The sequence below is a fragment of the Capra hircus genome, chromosome 3 (genome assembly GCF_001704415.2).
Source record: "Capra hircus breed San Clemente chromosome 3, ASM170441v1, whole genome shotgun sequence".
NCBI lineage: Eukaryota > Metazoa > Chordata > Mammalia > Artiodactyla > Bovidae > Capra > Capra hircus.
Genome location: NC_030810.1, coordinates 34,323,625 through 34,343,529, shown reverse-complemented (window position 1 = coordinate 34,343,529; position 19,905 = coordinate 34,323,625). Strand labels below are relative to the sequence as shown.

Sequence of the window (19,905 nt, the reverse complement as noted above, 5' to 3'; positions counted from 1 at the left end):
TATTTTTGTAAGCTAGAAAAATATCAGCAGCAGGAGCCCTGGCCAGAACCACCCCCACAAAGAGCAAACAAAATCACTCCTATCTTCTGGCTGTCTGCTGGAGTACTTACTAACCAGCACCTTAAATACGAAATGTCCCTTTATCTTTGATTTTTATTCCCACCAAGTCCTTCCTCCTCTTCTTCCAGAACTGGAAAAAGCAGGAGTTGAGTGGCACTTGCTTCTTTGATCTTTATCCTCCTGTTCCCAGGCTTCCCCGGAGACTGAGAGTCCAGGAGGCTTTCTCCAAAGCAGAATGTTGACTCCTTCTGCCAGTCAGAATGTGGGATCTGCGGCAGGTCACACCAGGTCAGCACTTGAAGGAACCGTAATTGTTCGGGGCTTGTGTGAGGCCTGGATGAGATCCAATTCCAAAGCCAGCTTCTTAACCTGACTCTTGGCAATCTCTCAGCATGGAGTTCATCTAATCAGATCTTGAGGTTTTTCTGACCTCAACCTAAACAGAATCTTAAAGTAGGAAACCCTGCATTCCATGAAAGTTTTGGGGAAGGAAATATAGGGTAGAGATTCAAGGAAGGTAGATGATGTCCAGAAGCCTGGGTGGGGTTCTTCTCCAACTGCCTATGCAAAGGGAAGATAATTCTCCTGGATAATAACTAAGAGAACTTCCCTTAATAAGGCTCCTACTTTGTGTCAGGCATTGTGATTCCAGAGTGAGAAAAATCAAGGGAAGATACCTCCTTACTGCATGCCTGCTATGTGCCAGATGCTAAGCCAGATGCTCTTCTTGTGTACATCCTAACATATCTATGAGGAGAGTATTGCTATCTCCTACTGTCTGAAGGGAAATTCAGAAATATGAAGAGGTATGATATTTGACCCAAGGTACACAGGTAGAGAGAATATAAACATTTAAATCCAGATCTTCAAACTCCGTGTTCAGAGCCCTGATTACAGTATCACAATACATCTCAGGGGATGGTTGTCTCACACCAATACTGTTAAGTCACAAACATGCAGGCCAGGTGAGAATAACTAAAAGGTTTGGGACATTGGCTGCTTGGTTCACTGCTGTAATCTCCAGTGCCTGGACCAGCTGTTGTTCAGTCACTCAGTTGTGTCCAACTCTTTGCGACCCCATGGACGGCAGCGCAACAGGCTCCTCTATCCGTGCAATTCTTTAGGCAAGAATACAGGAGTGCATCACCACTTCCTTCTCCAGTAAGTACCAGGTTTGCAAGCTTTCAATATATATCCTTAGTAACTACATGCTTGGATGGGTGAATGACTTTTTAAGATGTTTGAGCCTCTCTTCTCCTCCCATCCTGAAAGGACCAGGCTGGGAAACAAGAGGGAATATTTGCTCCCAGGCTTCCTTTCTTTCCGAGACATTCTAACTCTTAACTGGCTATGAGGTGAAGAGAAGAGATGGAGGTAGAAGAAGGATAAAACTTGGTCAAAACTGCTAAATACGTCACCTTCCTAGGCCCTCCTTAGCCACTTCTGGCCCCTAAGCTTAACCCTTTAGGAATCCAAGGTCCTGTCCTCTCCTTCTGCTTAAAAAACTTACTTTTGGAAAAGAAAGGGGGAAACATTAACGTAAGTGCATTTGTGTTTTAAAAGCAACAAAAACATTGAGCCAGAGCTTCTAAATAAATAGCTGAGAAAAGAAGAGAAGCTAAAGGCAAAGTTTAGACACATTTGAGTATAGAGTTCCAAAGAATAGCAAGCAGAGATAAGAATGCCTTCCTCAGTGATCAATACAAAGAAGTAGAAATAGAATGGGAAACACTAGAGATCTCTTCAAGAAAATTAGAGATACCAAGGGAACATTTCATGCAAAGATGGCCACAATAAAGGACAGAAATGGTATGGACTTAACAGAAGCAGAAGATATTAAGAAGAGGTGGCAAGAAGACACAGAAGAACTATACAAAAAAGATCTTCATGACCCTGAGAACCACGATGGTACGATCACTCACCTAGAGCCAGACATCCTGGAACGTGAAGTCAACTGGGCCTTAGGAAGCATCACTACGAACAAAGCTAGTGGAGGTGATGGAATTCCAGTTGAGCTATTTCGAATCCTAAAAGATGATGCCGTGAAAGTGCTGCACTCAATATGACAGCAGATTTGGAAAACGCAGCAGTGGCCACAGGACTGGAAAAGGTCAGTTTTCATTCCAATCCCAGAGAAAGGCAATGCCAAAGAATGGTCCAGCTACCACACGATTGCACTCATCTCACATGCTCAAAATTTTCCAAGCCAGGTTTCAACAGTACATGAACCATGAACCTTCAGATGTTCAAGCTGCTTTTAGAAAAGGCAGAGGAACCAGAGATCAAATTGCCAACATCCATTGGATCACTGAAAAAGCAACAGAGTTCCAGAAAAACATATACTTCTGCTTTATTGACTATGCCAAACCCTTTGACTGTGTGGATCACAACAAACTGTGGAAAATTCTTTAAGAGATGGGAATACCAGACCATCTGACCTGTCTCTTGCGAAATCTGTATGCAGGTAAGAAGCAACAGTAAGAACTGGACATGGAACAACAGACTGGTTCCAAATTGGGAAAGGAGTATGTCAAGGCTGTATGTTGTCACCCTGCTTATTTAACTTATATGCAGAGCACATCATGCGAAATGCTGGGCTGAATGAAGCACAAGCTGGAAACAGGATTGCCAGGAGAAATATCAACAACGTCAAATATGCAGATTACACCGCTCTTATAGCAGAAAGTGAAGAAGAACTAAAGAGCCTCTTGATGAAAGAGAAAGAGAGGAGTGAAAAAGCTGGCTTAAAACTCAACATTCAGGAAACTAAGATCATGGCATCTAGTCCCATCACTTCATGGCAAATAGATGGGGAAACAATGGAAATAGTGACAGACTTTATTTTTGGGGGCTCAAGAATCACTGTAGATGGTGACTGCAGCCATAAAATTAAAAGATGCTTGCTCCCTGGATGAAAAGCGAAGACTAACCTAGACAGCACATTAAAAAACAGAGACATTACTTTGCCAACAAAGATCTGTCTAGTCACAGCTATGGTTTTTCCAGTAGTATGGATGTGAAATGTGAGAGTTGGGACTATAAATGGGCATTGTATTATTCATCCTGTATAACCTATGCTCAGCCCTGTTTCTGGTTCTCACAGGTGCTTAATAAATTTATTAAATGAATATAGTCCCATTAGGTCAAGAATAAGATAAAAATGGTCCTAAACTGTAGAGTGAAAGTTAACGTTTCCTTACACAGCAGATTATTAAGCAATGTCTAGTCTTAGAGACTATAAAGAAAGCTGAGCACCGAAGAACTGATGCTTTTGAACTGTGGTGTTGGAGAAGACTCTTGAGAGTCCCTTGGACGGCAAGGAGATCCAACCAGTCAATCTTAAAGTAAATCAGTTCCGACTGAATATTCAATGGAAGGACCATGGTGAAGCTGAAACTCCAAAACTTTGGTCACCTGATACAAAGAACTGACTCATTTGAAAAGACCTTGATGCTGGGAAAGATTGAAGGCGGGAGGGCAAGGGGATAACAGAGGATGAGATGGTGGGATGGCACCACCAATTTGATGGACATGAATTTGAGTAAGCTCCAGGCATTGGTGATGGACAGGTAGGCCTGGTATTCTGCAGTCCATGGGGTTGCAAAGTGTCAGACACGACTGAGCAACCAAAATGAAAGCTTCTAAGGGTAAAATTTCTGCCACTGACTATCTCTGGTTTAGGAAAATGTGTGGGTGCTCATTTCATGGCCCAGAATCCTCTCCGTGCAGGTCAACTTAGACTCTTTGAGTGTCTTCAAGTACCAAGGTACCACACAGGACACAGCTTCCTCTCCTAAAGAGTACAGTGAGCCCTGGGCAGAAGTGAGAAGGCAGGTTTGGGTTTGTTCCTTAGAGAGGTCTGGAAAACTGACAAGGGAACCAGAGTTCTGAATGTTACCAAGCGTAGCCCTTTTTCTTTCAGCATGTGGTGGTCCAAGTCAAGTCCTTGTCTCCTGGGGTGCAGGCGGATGACTGAGATTGTTGCCCCAAGATAACTGAAAAAGCTTGATGGAGGAGGCTTCCCTTGCCTCAAGCAGGACATGAGAGGTAGGGATTACCAGGATATAGGAACACTCTATGTCTGTCTAGACCACAAGTTTTCTTTGTGTCTGTTCTTAGAAAACAAAATTATGACATTCCAATCAAAAGAGCACATGGCCCACATTAAAAAGGGAAGGAAACACCCTTGCCTATAATCAATATTGTCCAATGCACATGCATTATTGGCTTGTTACTATTTCTCAGGCACTGTGTTGAATGCGGAACACATCAAGATAAATAAAACAGGCATTTTTGCAGATACCTCTTCTGCTCTGAAACTCCAGAGACCATGTGGAAGACTGGACATTGCTTAATAATCTGCTGTGTAAGGAAACATTAACTTTCACTCTACAGTTTAGGACCATTTTTATCTTATTCTTGACCTAATGGAACTATATTCATTTATTAAATTTATCAAGCACCAGTGAGAACCAGAAACAGGGCTGAGCATAGGCTATACAGGATGAATAATACAATGCCCATGCCTTCAAGGAGTTTACAGTCTAGTGGGAAAGACAAGCAGATAAAACAGCAATTACAACACAATCACTTCTTCCATAGTGGTAGGTAAAAGCGATGAAAGAAAGACAGCTTAGGGAATTTAGATATAAATGGAAGCGTCGTCCATGGGAGGCTACACAGAGGATAAAGCATCTAAGATGGTCTTCAACTTAGAGCAGAAGTTAGCTAGTGGCAAAGTGGAGGATGAGTCATCCCCAGGCAGAGAAACACATGTGCAAAGACATAGAAATAAAAATGCAAAGACAGAGGTCTGTGAGTGCAGTTTGATGTAAGCATTTGATAGATAAATTTGACTGTAATATGAAGTATGGACTAAAATATTTTTCAAAGTTTTTTTATGGTAATCTATAGTAAGAAATTCACTTTCATTATGGAGCAGTATACACATGCAGATACATAAAACTGCAGTGGAAATGTATGTTCTACAAAAAAAGCTCTCCTCTGGTCAGTCCATTCTGTTCTGAAAATCTAATGGTCATGATCTCCTAAATTGATCTTAAGAAGTTTGAACCATAATTTAAAAAGAAACACTGTTAGAAAGAAAGGCTAGGGGAAAAAAAAAGTTTGTCTATAGTTGAAGTAAGAAATATTGAGACTATGAAAAATCCACTCCCCCCTAAAAAAAAAAAAACTGCAATGAGAATGAAGAAGAGGAGAGAGTCATCACACTTTACGGTAAACTTTGCCTCATTGTCTGCCTTTCACTGGCGGATGAAACCTTGTGTTTTGTTTTTTCTTAATTCATTGTTTCCTAGCACCATGCTTGGGACACAAGTGTTCACTGGTTCTTTGATGAATGAATAAATGAATACAAGCATGCCAGGTTGTAGATTTACTTAAAAGATTAAATCAGGAATATACCCAAGTAACTGGACATGCGATATAAGCCAAATATATTACAAAAATAAAATTAGACTTGCAAGGGCTTTGGAGTATGTGTAGAAAAATGTAGTACAGCTAAGTACACCATTGTCATACATGCTAGTTGGAAGTTAACATATCTTTATCAAGTTTTCAGTAAACCAAAGAACCATCCAGGTATTTATTTATATCATTTTTCTATTAGTTTGTATGGGTAAACTGATAAAATTATAAATGAATTATACAGTTGATGAAAAGTTCTATAATTCCATACATATGCTTAAGTGTAAAAAGGCTTTCTTCTCTAACTAGAATCACTAGCTCTCAATCTTTGCTTTAAAAATAGAAAAGCAGTGTGTTCGATCCTAGAGAGTGACGGAACGTAGTGCTAGTGGTGACACGGAGAAAGACATTACCTAGTCCTCCTGCGTGAGCATCAATTAGTGAGGCTGCCACTGCAATTCCAGGAGGAAGGCCAAGGTCCTTTGCTGCCTCTGGTGTGAGCCCACTTCCAAGAGAAGCTCCAGGAGGCAGCACTTGGTTTCCTGGGTAGACAGGAGAAAAAATAAACACCTGTCAGCTTGAAAAACACAAAGGCAAAGAGAGAGTTTTCTTAAGAGAACCTCTTGGACCCCTCCCCTCTCCTCTGCCTTTTCTCAACTTCATGAAGATAGAAACCATGCAGCTACAAAGAGTCCTTGTGCTCATTTGGTGACTTAGGTGTATGAGCTTGGTTCCCAAAGGTCATGCTCTAGAGCGCTTTACAAAGCCAAGAGCTCTAAGGCATCTTTCAAATCAGAGAAAGATTCCATTCATGGGAAATTTCAAAAGATACAAATACAGTGGCCACTTGGAGACAAGGTTGAAATGGTCAAACTGTTCCAAACGTGCTTCGTAACAGAGCAGCCCTACCAGCATGTTATTCACACACCACACAATCTCATATCCATACATACTCCCTGATTAATGTATATTTCCAAGAAGTTAAGAAAATTTACTTATGTAGTTGCTTCCTGTCAGAAGATAAGGAAGGAAATTATTTTGTTCCAATAAAGAATTTCTTAGAAGTTCATCTCGGTTGGGAATGAGAGCCCAGCTTAAACCTTGCAGACTTCACAAGGCTGCTACTTGCACAATCAGAATACAGTTTGAATGGTGTTCTTTGGAGTTGTGCAATGCACTGACCCTGATATTTCAAGTGACCTTGAATTCCTGCAGTCAGCCAGGCCTTCAGTTAAGAATTTATTGATTGTCTTGCTTTGTGTAGGCGCCACAGCACAGTAAAAGACAGTCCTTAACCCCAACCTAGTTAGGGAGAAGAGATCAGGACACAGACAACCATGCAAGGCAGAAGAGAATGAAGTGATCCACCTGCTCCCAGGTGTTTAGCAGAGGCTGAGTGCCCCCTGCCTCCCACAACCCCTGTTCTGCCAAAGAATTTATAGTAACTATTTCTGTAAAATAAGGAGGGTATGGAGCTGGACTTCTATATATGCTAGATCTTTCTGAGCTTCAAGGCTCTAAGATTCTGAACGGGTGCCATTTGCTCAGTGCTAAGATTCCCACCACTTGTTAACTGTTTCATGGAGTTCCAGGGATGAACAGAGGCGCTTCAGGACTCCTGAGGACAGATGTAAGAGTGGGAATTAGAGGGAGGCAGAAGGTGAATGGCTCACCAATCTCCTGTAACCAAAAACAAACCACCTCTACAATACCATTTTGTATCCATTTTTCAAATTTTCTCCAATTTGGAAAAAGTTTAGCTAAGAAAAGAAAGCAGGAGAAGACTGAACCCACTGCATGGCCTCTACAGCTTCACCGTCTAGTATGGGAGCCATTAGGCATATGTGGGTGGAACTTCTGAAATGTGGCTGGAGTAACTAAGGTGCTACATTAATTTCATCTGAATTAATTTCCATTTTAATTTCAAAACTGATACTCAATTCAATTACTGAAAAACTTTTAAGTACTTTTGGAACAACTAGCAAAATTGATTTTTCAACATTAATTCAAGAAATCTAAATCAAGTATTCACAGTGAAAATTTAGAGTCTGAATTGGGAGGAACTAAGTAGAAAATACACATTAGATGTCAAAGATTTTGTATGAGGAAATGAACGTAAAATATCTCATTAATAATTTTTAGATCAATTATATATTAAAATGACACTTTGGATATGGTAGGTAAAATAAAACTTATTAAAATTAATCTCACCTATGTCTTTTTACTTTAAAGTGGCTATTGGAAAATGTTAAATTTCAGGGCTTCCTTAGAGGCTCAGAGGTAAAGAATCCACCTGCTAATGCAGGGGACGTGGGTTCCATCCCTGATCGGGGGGATGCCATATGCCTCAGAGCAACTAGGTCCGTGTGCCACAACTGTTGAACCTGTGCTCTAGAGCCTGCGTGCTGCAGCTACTAAGCTCATGTGTCACAACTACTAAAGCCCTCATGCCCTAGAGCCTGTGCTCTTCAACAGGAGAAGTCACTGCAATGAGACGCCCATGCACCACAGCGAGAGAGTAGCCCCAACTTGCCACAACTAGAGAAAAGCCCACACATCAACGAAGACACAGCTCAGCCCAAAGTAAAAAATAATAATAAGTATTAATTTTTTAAATTACATGTACATTTTTTATTTCATATGTGGCTCACATTATATTGCACTTCCCTGGTGGCTCAGAGGTTAAAGCATCTGCTTGCAATGCAGGAGACTTGGTTCGATCCCCAGGTTGGGAAGATCCCCTAGAGAAGGAAATGGCAACCCACTCCAGTACTCTTGCCTGGAGAATCCCATGGACGGAGGAGCCTGGTGGGCTATAGCCCAGGGCTCACAAAGAGTCAGACATGACTGAGCGACTTCACTTTCACATTATATTTCTATTGGACAGCACTGGACTGGAGGATAAGGTCCAGATACTCAAATGATGGGGTGGGGGGCCCAGAGAATCTCTAGTCTGCTTTGAATGCACAGCCAGCAGGAATTTGGAGGAAAGTAACACCCTTGGGTGTGGACAGTCTGGCTCTGGACACTGTCTAGATCATGTCACTCTGTCTACTATCCAGTACATACCAAAGAGCATTCCCATTCACTGAGCACTTCTATGCTGGGGACCATCCTAACGATATATCACACATTTTCTCACTTCATTGTCACAGAAACCCTATGTTACTGTGGGAACATTCCCTATGTAAGTACTATTCTAATTTGTCCTCATTGTGCAGACAGATGGGGAAAATCAAATTTATGAATGGAAAGTAAATTTACCACAATCACATGACTTACAGTGTTGGAACACGGGCATGGATTCCAGTTTGATGGATACCAACCCTGTGCTCCTGTTCTTTACATTTCAGTGCAGCTTCTAGGTGAAGGAAGGAATCAAGAGAAGTATTTGTAGAACAAACATTACATGTGTTTAAAAAGTGGCCCGTGTAGAAATCATGTGCACTATATTCAGATTTCTTTTTAAAGGGTGAATTTTTGTAGGAGGGTCAAAATGGGAACTTCTATTCATCCTCAATCCCCATAAGCACAAAGCCTGCAATTTTCAATGAAAAAAAAAAAAAAAAGTCCAGAAAAGAAAAAGGGTTAGCTGGGTGGGGTACATTTCCAAGCCTTTTGGACAGTAATTTAGAAAGGAACATTGGCTGATGAGATGCAGAGGGAGCCCTGGGCTTGCAGTCAGAAGATCTGGATTCAACTGACATGCTGGAGGAGTACAACTAGACTTCCCAGTAGAGGCAGCATTTTGAGCAAAGGCCAAGAAAGAGAGGAGACCACCAACAGGGCTGAGTAAGCTGGTATAGAAGCTGGGGTGGGGCCTAGAAGTGGGTGGAGGAGGTTGGAGAGGTACATGCAGAAATCCAGATGACGGTGTCTCAATTTATCACAAAGATCGCTGTAAGTTTCTGAAAGAGCTAAGCCTGGGAGTGAGGTGAATGAATGTTCGCTTTTGCATGTGTGTGTGAAGCATAATTGTTTTACAATATTGTGTCAGTTTCAGATATACAGCAAAGTGATTTGATTTTATATATATATATACATATATTCTTTTTTCTACTCTTTTAAATTATAGTTTATTACAAGATATTGCAAAACCTGTATGCAGGTCAAAAAAACAACAGTTAGAACCAGACATGGAACAACGAACTGATTCAAAATTGGGAAAGGAGTACGTCAAAGCTGTATATTGTCACCCTGCTTATTTATCTTATTTGCAGAGTACATTACGCAAAATGATGGGCTGGATGAAGCAAAAGCTGGAATCAACATTGAAGGGAGAAATATCAACAACCTCTGATATGCAGATGACAACACCCTTAAGGCAGAAAGCAAAGAGGAACTAAAGAGCCTGTTGATGAAAGTGAAAGAGAAGAGTGAAAAAGCTGCCTTAAAACTCAACATTCAGAAAACTAAGATTATGGCATCTGGTCCCGTCACTTCATGGTAAATAGATGGGGACAATGGAAACAGTGAGAGACTTTATTATCTTGGGCTCCAAAATCACTGCAGATGGTTACTGCAGCGACAAAATTAAAAGATGCTTGCTCCTTGGGAAAAAAGCTATGACAAACCTAGACAGTCTATTAAAAAGCAGAGACATTACTTTGCTAACAAAGGTTCGTCTAGTCAAAGCTATGGTTTTTCCAGTAGTCATGTATGGATGTGAGAATTGGGTCATAAAGAAGGCTGAGTGCCTAAAAATTGATGCTTTTGAACTGTGGTGTTGGAGAAGACTCTTGAGAGTCCCTTTGACTACAAGGAGATCCAACCAGCAATCCTAAAGGAAATCAGTCCTGAATTTTCATTGGAAGGACTGATGCTAAAGTTCCAATACTTTGGCCACCTGATGTGAAGAGCCAACTCACTGGAAAAGATCCTGATGCTGGGAAAGATTGAAGGCAGAAGGAGAAGGGGACAGCAGAGGATGAGATGGTTGGGTGGCATCACCGACTCAATGGACATGAGTTTGAGCAAGCTCCGTGAGTTGGTGATAGGAAAGCCTGGCATGCTGTAGTCCGTGGGTTTGCAAAGAGACAGACATGATTGAGCAACTGAACAACAACAACAAGACACTGAATATAGTACCCAGACTCCAAGCTGAAGCTCGAATACTTTGGCCATGTGATGTGAAGAGCCAACTCATTGAAGAAGACCCTGATGCTGGAAAAGATTGAGGGCAGGAAGAGAAAGGGGAGACAAAGGATGAGATGGTTGGACGGCATCACCGATTCAATGGACAGGAGTTTAAGCAAACTCTGGGAAATAGTGAAGGACAGGGAAGCCAGGCGTGCTGTAATCCATGGAGTCGCAAAGAGCTGAATGTGACTCAATGACTGAAAAACAACAACCCAGAGTCACAGACATGAATTTGCATCTTTTTAAAGATCTCTCTGGAAGTGGACAGAATGATGTAAGGAAAAACAGTAGTGAAGCTCTCTCAGTAACCAGAGAATAGAGAAGGGCGTTCATTAAGGTTACTGGCAAGTGAGATGCAGAAACAGAGGCAGATACGGGAGATTTTGTGGAGTGAGAAATGGCGGGCAGTCTGGTAGATAGGGAGCCATCACCACTTGGATTCCCATTAAGCATGGACATGCTGTCCAGTGGGCGGTCAGGTCAGCAGACAGCCTCCAACTGCCAGTTCCTCAAGGTCATCAGATAAGGTGATGACTTTTCCAGTATGGCCGCAACTGGAGACTCAACAGAATGGGAGCAGAGGGCTCTGTTGTGCACCACTCACTCCAGAACAGGATGCTCTGCCCGGTGAGCCAAGGTCTCACCAGACTTCATCACATTTGAATTCACCCTCTGCCCAATTCTACTACAATCCCCTTTCTTTCACAGATGGCAACCCCCATTAACCATCTTATACACCCAAATCTATCTCAGCATCTGCTTCCAAAGAACCTGAACTAACACGGTGAGCGAGGCTTTCTCCTCAATTCCGTGGTCTAAGAACAAAAATAAATATGCACGAAGATTAACATCCTCTTGTGAACTGGAACCACAGCCTTCAGAAATCATTTCCCTGGACCCCAAGCAGGAAGAAGCTTTGTTTAGCTAGAGCCCAAAGAGAAACAGCTTGGTATAAGATGGGATGATAGAAACAGGTGGGGACCTCTAAGAAGGCATCCCAGGAGATCACACTTTATCAGCCAGAGGTACACTGGGAACCAGAGGAGCTGTCAGAGTAGGCTTTAGTGTGTCTTGACAACTTTTCCGGAAATAATCTTCCTTTCGCTCTTCTTTCACCATAAAATTCAATTAATCCCCATATCGGTTTTCCCAGACTTAATGAGAACTTCACAGCCCCAGCATTTGCAGTCTCTTCCCTTCTTCACTCAACTGTTTATTCACTCATTTTAGCAGACATTTCAAGAGCAAAGATAATGAGGATGGCCCCAGATATTTTCGACTGTCCTGTGCCCAGATCTAGGTGCTGGGGAATGAGTAATATAGATTCAATGAGGAGCTTCTGACCTCAGAAGGCTCACACAGTAGTCTGAGCAAACCAAGTCTCTCCAGACCATAGAGAAAATGCTTTCAAGGTGGAATGTGCATGTTGGTCCCAGAGCACCAAGGAGGGACAGTGAGGGTGGCCCGGAAAGAACAGGAAATCAAGATGAAGGTGACATTTGAGCCTGGTTTGGAAAGACAGGTGGCAGATTGCTTGTTTCAGTGCTTGGGGAGATGGAGGCCATTAGAGCGAAAAGCGAGCTCCCTGGAGGGAGCCTGGAGGGGCACACGGGGTGTTTGAGGCTTTCACATGTTGCCAAAACGGGCACCAGGGAGGAGAGAATAGTGGCAGCCTGGACAAGAACGGCAGTGGGGGACCTCAGGTGGGGCCAACTAAGGCCATGTGGCCTGATGAGTAGCGACTTTGAACTCTTATATTTATTACTTAAGAAGATAAATCTGCAGTGAGAAACACTAGAAAAGGAACTTCAGGCTGGGAAACATTATGTAAAGATGAATTCTTGTTAAGGACATCAACAAAGATGTAGATGGACTTACTTGTAGAAATACATTCCTAGGGGGAAAATACAGAGAACAGGTTTTCTCTGGATAGAGAAATTATGACTTTTTTCTTTTTACTAACCTATACTTTCTAATTATTCTACCTGGAACATGTGCTTCTTGTGTAATATTTTTGAAGGCGTTTCCCCCTTAAATCTGTGCAGGATAAGTCAATTAGGGCACATGCATTCAGCAGCATCCTTCATAACCATTCAAATGAATGAGGAAGAATTAAGGTATGAATTGGAAGGGAGTCCAAGATAAATCAAGAGAAAATGGCAAGATGCAGAGTGGAATTCAGAGTATGCTCCCACTTATGAATTCTCTTAAAGAATACAGAAATGTAGGCACATACACTTCCAGAAAAGTCCTAGAAAAAAAGCACAGAATATTGTTACAGTGGGGACTGGGATCCAGGGTGGGCCCTTGTTTCTGCCACTTGTGCTTCGTCTGTACCTGGCCTTGAACTTCTTCTGTGATCAAAGCAAACTGGTTAAGTTAAAATAAAAGCAAGATTAAAATAAGGAGAATTCTGCACACTTTTTCCAAACAGTACTCCTCAGCTTGAAGGCAGGGGAGAAACCCTAGTCCATTTTACTTACTTTCTTGATCTGGTTGGCTGCTTTCCCCGTGAACACACCCTCACCTTGGGGTGTAAAAAAGCAATTACTTTGAGGGCTCTTGAGCCCCTCTGTCCACTGATTCCCATTCTGATGGGCAGAGTCGGTTTGAGGGTCACAAACTGGGGCCTACAATTAGCTGGTGGTTACAGTCTCTGCATAGGCAGGGGCTACTATTACACCAAATCTTCCTCTACCAGTTTTTCAATTATCTATGACTAATGAGCACTTTGGGAACAGTTTCAGACACACACATAATCCTCTTTCCTGACGTCAGCAGCAGAAATTAATGACTGCGTGGATTGCTGGGAGACAGAAAATGCATTATAATGGTCAACAGAACTGTTATCCTCTCCAGGAAGGGGGAGGTGGGGGCGGGGTGTCATATTAACTGGAAGGTTCAGTGTTCCTTTGTATTCCTACAAACATGAGATGAAACCCAAGGGGAGAGCTGGCTCAAAGCCCGTGCAAATGTCAGAGAGAGGTTTGGGCGTGGGTGGTATGTGACCCTGGTTCCTCTGTGCTTGGCACTGGACCCCTCCCTGCTCATTTTTGCCAAGGTCAACAGGCCAACCGGATCAACCAGGACAGTGCTAAGTGACATCCTGCCCTGCCTGCAGAGTGGGTCTCTGAGGACTTTCAGATTGAATCCACTTTCAATCTGGTTTTGCGATGGGAGAACAAAACACAGGAACATGCAACTCTCAAACAACAGGCTGGGAATTACTTCAAAAGAGTGTGGTGGTTTCTATGACTTTGTTGTTTCACACGGGCAAGCTATGAGCTGGGATAGTTCCAAAGATTTGTAAAGACCTGGTCCAATTCTGGCAGAGGTCCAAAGTTATGTGAACCACGAGGCCTCAAGTTATCAAAACATAATACCATTATATGCTTAAGGCTGCCAGTAGATTGGCTATTGATACTTATTTTTAAAAGAACTGACAGAATCAGGGGCTTCAGCCATATCTAGCACCAAAATTCTCCTACAGAGATTGCACCTAGGCAGGTTGGTTCAGGGGGCTTTCTAGACCTGGAACCAAAACTGATATAAGACTCACTGAATAACATTCCAGTAATTCTTGCTCCCAAATGGGAAGTACACATGCCTACAACTATTCACTCCGAGTAAGTAATGAAAAACTCAAACGTGACATGTCCTGCCACCTGTTGAAAGACATCTTCTGAAACGAGAAGTTGTTCATTTCCCTGCTAAAAATAACCTTGTTTCAACTAGGAATTAAACTGTATTTTAAATTACTGATTTAATAATTTTCTGATGATAGCCTCATCATTCATTGGTCATTAAAGAAATGTTTACTGAATACCTACTATGTGCCAAGCATTGTTGTCATGATAAAAATGCATTAAGGAACAAGAGAGATGAGGATCTCTGCCCTCATAGACACTATTCATAACCAATACCTCTTCTGAGTTATATCTTGTAACTATTCCAATACTGTAAGCTCTCCTGTGATTTGGACTCTCTTTTTCATATTGCTATATCCCTACCATTCTATTCTGATTCATAGTAGGTGTTTACTCAATAAACACACAGTATATTTTAAATCAAGCTTTGAATAACCCTTATGTTATGTTTTGTCTTTTCCCTGTTTCTCTTTCCTTCCCTCCTATTAGAGAACAGCTCAAAGACAATTGTATTTATCTCTGCATTCATTTCCCCTCCCCGCAGCAGCCAGCAGTGTTTTCTAGAACACACATTCTCAAGAATGTTCATTCAACTGAATTTATAGATTTCTTTTAGAAAGAACATAAAGTTGCGATCAACTTACTTAGAAAGATTATACACACACACAGTAGCTGGGACAGTCAAGAGCAGAGACTGGATTGAAGGTTAATTCTTCAATGCTACTGAGATGAGGAACATGTTTCCTTATATAATCCCACAAGTAATACACTCTCATCTAACTCTTGCACAATGTAATGTATTAAGATGTATGCACGTGCCCAGAAAATGATTGACCAGCAGGTCCAAGGCTATCACTAGGTACGGTGATGCTATGGTGACAAGTCATTGCGGATAACATCCTGAATGAAACAGAGGCTCTCAAACTCTTCTTGCCTGGTCAAGTCAGATTCAAGAAGTGGATGGTGGTCAACTTATAGGTTGAAAGCCCCAGGTCTTACAGCTAAGTGAGCCTGAGGAAGGCAGGATGGACACTAGGCCAAGGAGTTTGGACTTGTTCTAACAAGCAACTGCCACTGTAGGTCAATGAGCCAAGAAGTGGCATATATGACTTACATGTAGGAAGATAAATATCCTAATAATAATAATGCCTATTTTTCCAAGGGGAAACAGTGGAAACAGTGCCAGACTTTATTTTTGGGGCCTCCAGAATCACTTCAGATGGTGACTGCAGCCATGAAATTAAAAGACGCTTACTCCTTGGAAGAAAAGTTATGGCCAACCTAGATAGCATATTCAAAAGCAGAGACATTACTTTGCCGACTAAGGTCCAGCTAGTCAAGGCTATGGTTTTTCCTGTGGTCATGTATGGATGTGAGAGTTGGACTGTGAAGAAGGCTGAGCACCAAAGAATTGATGCTTTTGAACTGTGGTGTTGGAGAAGACTCTTGAGAGTCCCTCGGACTGCAAGGAGATCCAACCAGTCCATTCTGAAGGAGATCAACCCTGGTATTTCTTTGGAGGGAATGATGCTAAAGCTGAAACTCCAGTACTTTGGCCACCTCATGAGAAGAGTTGACTCACTGGAAAAAACTCTGATGCTGGGAGGGGTTGGGGGCAGGAGGAGAAAGGGACGACTGAGGATGAGATGGCTGGATGGCATTACAGACTCGATGGACGTGAGTCTGGGTGAACTCCGGGAGATGGTGATGAACAGGGAGGCCTGGCGTGCGGTGATTCATGGGGTCGCAAAGAGTCGGACACGACTGAGCCACTGAACTGAACGGAACTGATGGACTCTCAGTTACTGTTCTTGGCATTGCTCAGTTGCTATCCACTTCAGTAATAGCAACAAATCTGTGAGGCTAGTATTAGAATCACCATGTTTGTTGTTCAGCAGCTAAGGTACGTCTGACTCTTTGTGACCCCATGGACTGCAGCACGCCAGACTTCCCTGTCCTTCACTATCTTATGGAATTTGCTCATATTCATGTCCACTGAATTGGTGATGTTATTCAACCATCTCATTTTCTGTTTCGCCCTTCTCCTTTTGCCATCAATCTTTCCCAGCATCAGGGTCTTTTCCAATGAGTTGGCTCTTCACATCAGGTGGCCAACGTATTGGAGTTTCAGCATCAGTCCTTCCAATGAATATTCAGGGTTGATTTCATTTAGGATTGACTGGTTTGATTTCTTTGCAGTCAAGGGACTCTCAAGAGTCTTCTCCAGCACCACAATTTGAGAGCATTAATTCTTCAGCACTTAGCCTTCCTTATGGGCCAACTCTCACATCTGTACATGACTACTGGAAAAACAATGGCTTTATCTATACAGAACTTTGCTGGCAAAGCAATGACTCTGCTGTTTAATACATTGTTTCAGTTCAGTTCAGTCACTCAGTCATATCCAACTTTTTGCAAACCCCAAAGTACATTGTTTAGGTTTGTCATAGCTTTCCTTCCAAGGAGGAAATGTCTTTTAATTTCATGGCTGCAGTCACCATCTGCTGTGATTTTGGAGCCCAAGAAAAAAACTGTCACTACTTCTACTTTTTTTCCTTTCTATCTGCCATCAAGTGATAGGACCAGGTGCCATGAATGCTAAGTTTTAAGCCAGCTTTTTCACTTCCTCTTTCACTGTCATCAAGAGGCTCTTCAGTTCCCCTTTGTTTTCTGCCATGAAGAGTGGTATCATCTGCATATCTGAGGCTACTGGTATTTCTCCTGGCAATCTTGATTCCACCTTGTGATTCATCCAGTCTGGCACTTTGCACAATGTACTGTACTCCTTTCTCAAATTTTGAACCAGTTTGTTGCTCCATGTTCAGTACTAACTGTTGCTTCTTGACCTGCATACAGGTTTCTCAGAAGACTGGTAAGGTGGTCTTGTATTTCCATCTCTTGAAGAATTTTCCACAGTTTACTGTGATCCACACAGTCAAAGGCTTTAGTATAGTCAATGAAGCAGAAGTAGATATTTTTCTGAAAATCCCTTGCTTTCTCTATGATACAGTGAATTTGATCTCTGGTTCCTCTGACTTTTCTAAATCCAACTTGTACATCTGGAAGTTCTCAGTTCATATACTGTTGAAGTCTAGCTTGAAGGATTTTCAGCATACCTTGCTAGGATGAGAAATGAGCACAATTGTGTGGTAATTTGAACATTCTTTGGGATTGGAATGAAAACTGACCTTTTCCAGTCCTATGGCCACTGCTGAGTTTTTTCAAATCTGTTGGTATATTGAGTGCAGCACTTTAACAGCATCATCTTTTAGGATTTGAAATAGCTCAGCTGGAATTCCATCACCTTCACTAGTTTTGTGCATAGTGATGTTTCCTAAGGTCCACTTGACTTCACACTCTAGGATATCTGGCTCTAGGTGAGTGACCACACCATCATGGTTATCCAGGTCATAAAGATCTTTTTTGTATAGTTCTCCTGTGTATTCTTGCCACCTCCTCTTAATCTCTTCTGCTTCTGTTAGGTCCTTACCATTTCTGTACTTTAGCATGCCCATCCTTGCATGACATGTTCCCTTGATATCTCCAATTTTCTTTATAAGATCTCTAGTCTTATCCATTCTACTGTTTTCCTCTATGTCTTTGCATTGCTCACTTAAGAAGGCTTTCCTATCTCTCCTTGTTATTTTTTGGAACTCTTGCATTCAGATGGGTATATCTTCGCCTTTCCCTTCTTTACCATATGAGCACCAGGGAAGCCCAGAATCACTATGTTACAATTGTAGAAATGAACACAACTGAAAGGTTACACCATTTGTTGAAACTCATCTCTCTGATGAGGGACATGGTCTGGGTTTCAATCCAGATTCTCAGATTCCAAAGTCGGAGATCTTCCTACTATACCACATAGATTCAAGGTGGGAGATACAGAGCCAGAGAGGATGATCTCAAGAATATGTTGACTGTCATGGATATAACAGGAGGAAGCTTCATTTCACAAGAGGCTCCCAAGTGGGTCATGTCCAGGAACATGAAATCCCAGCATGCTGATCCATCTAGATCCTTCCTTTTCTCTCCTAGGCAAATTCCAAAGACAGAGACTCAGAACTTCAAATGGCCATTAGGGACCATCAACTTTAGCATATTCCTCTTACAGCAGAAAACTGAATCAGGGAGGAAGGTGGGTTCCCTGGCGTCACTCTCTGTGGTAGTAGAGTCTGGAATGAACCCTAGGGCTCCCAACCAGAGACAGGCTTCCTCCACTTCTCCATACTCCCATCCTGCCTCAACCCTAACTGAAGCAGGAAGCTCACCTAAGCCAGGGTCTAAGTCACAGGGAGAACAGGAGAGTTGGCAAAAGTCCAGTGGATTCCAGCAGTGTAGGCAGCCAATTCTAAACTATTCAGAGCATAAAGTGCAGTTTTTTAGCTTGAAATCATCCACTTTGACACCCACAGTGACCTAATTCTCTAGATAATTGCTGATGCCCTATTTTGCCCTCACCTAGCCTAAGGCCACCTCCAAAGAGCCTTTCCTGGGTAGATCATAATTAATCAGTCTTTCCTCTACAATCCCACAGCATGTTTCTTGGAATTACATCATTCTGTTCTACATAATGGCTTTTCCCCCCCTTTTGCTTCCTTCTCCTATTTTAGATTCTAACCACCTTGAGGGCAGAGCTCTTTTGGTTTAGCAGAGCACTCAGAAGGTCAGGTTAGGAGGTGGGCAGGCTTGGGTGAGGATCCTGGCTTTACCAATCACAGGGCTCGTGACCTGGGCAACTGATTCAATTTCCCTGCTGCAATATCCTCATTTTTAAAAAGGCTACAATCATGCTATTGAATATTTTTCTCCCAAAGTGGTTGTGAGAGTCAAACAAGGTGATACATATAAAATGACTTCAGGATTCTGTCTGCCACATGGGAAATGTTTAATAAATGTAGATGTCATGGTTATTGTGACTCTGAATTGCTGGTGTATACGTACTGCCTGACACACAGTGGTTACTCAGTTCATTCTGGCTGAGATTATAAAGCTGGGGAGAGAGCCTCAGTGTTAGGGCATGTGGAGATATATGCTTTGGGGTTTATGACAACAAACCAGAGAAACTGTGAAAATCTGTTAAAATATTCACAGTAATGGAGTCCAGTTTTCCAGCACAAAAAGTGTCTCCCCACGGCTGTGTCTCCATGGTATGTCTCCAGAGTGAAATGTTTTAAAAGCGCTGAAGGTGTTCCCCTCAGAGTTATTTTAAGGACCAAATGTTTGCTTCAAAAGGAAAAATTATGATTGTCAGTGAAACCCTTGACTGTTAAGATGACCAATGATTTTAAAACCCAGGCATACAGTTCTGCCGTGGAGACTTCCCCTATTGCTAGGGGAAGGCAAATTCAGGAAGCATATGAAACTATTTTAGCTGTCATTGTGCTGAAGATATTAGCTGTGCTGTGGTCTGGCAAGTTTTATTTTCTCTTTGCATAATTCAGTAAAAAAATAAAAATCATATAAAGAAAAAACTGGGGACTGACACAGGCTTCTCAACTTTTTATTTAGTCTCCTGGATTTATTTTTTAAAAATCCTAGAATTGGGATCATTTGTCACAATGCTCTATCTCTGAAAAGAAAAGAAAGGGGATGACCTCAAAATAAAGGACATTCTCTTAAAATTAAATAT

At 42.0% G+C, this 19,905-nt stretch overlaps 1 protein-coding gene across 4 annotated transcripts in view; it reads right to left on the bottom strand.

Moving 5' to 3' along the window:
• FGGY (FGGY carbohydrate kinase domain containing) overlaps positions 1–19,905 on the bottom strand; it is a 502,898-nt gene that overhangs the window by 242,814 nt on the left and 240,179 nt on the right. For all 4 annotated transcript variants that reach the window (XM_013962793.2, XM_018044764.1, XM_013962794.2 and 1 more), the window contains exon 7: positions 5,901–6,029. In XM_013962793.2, coding sequence (XP_013818247.2) covers positions 5,901–6,029 — 129 coding nt within the window. The remainder of the gene's footprint in view (positions 1–5,900; positions 6,030–19,905) is intronic.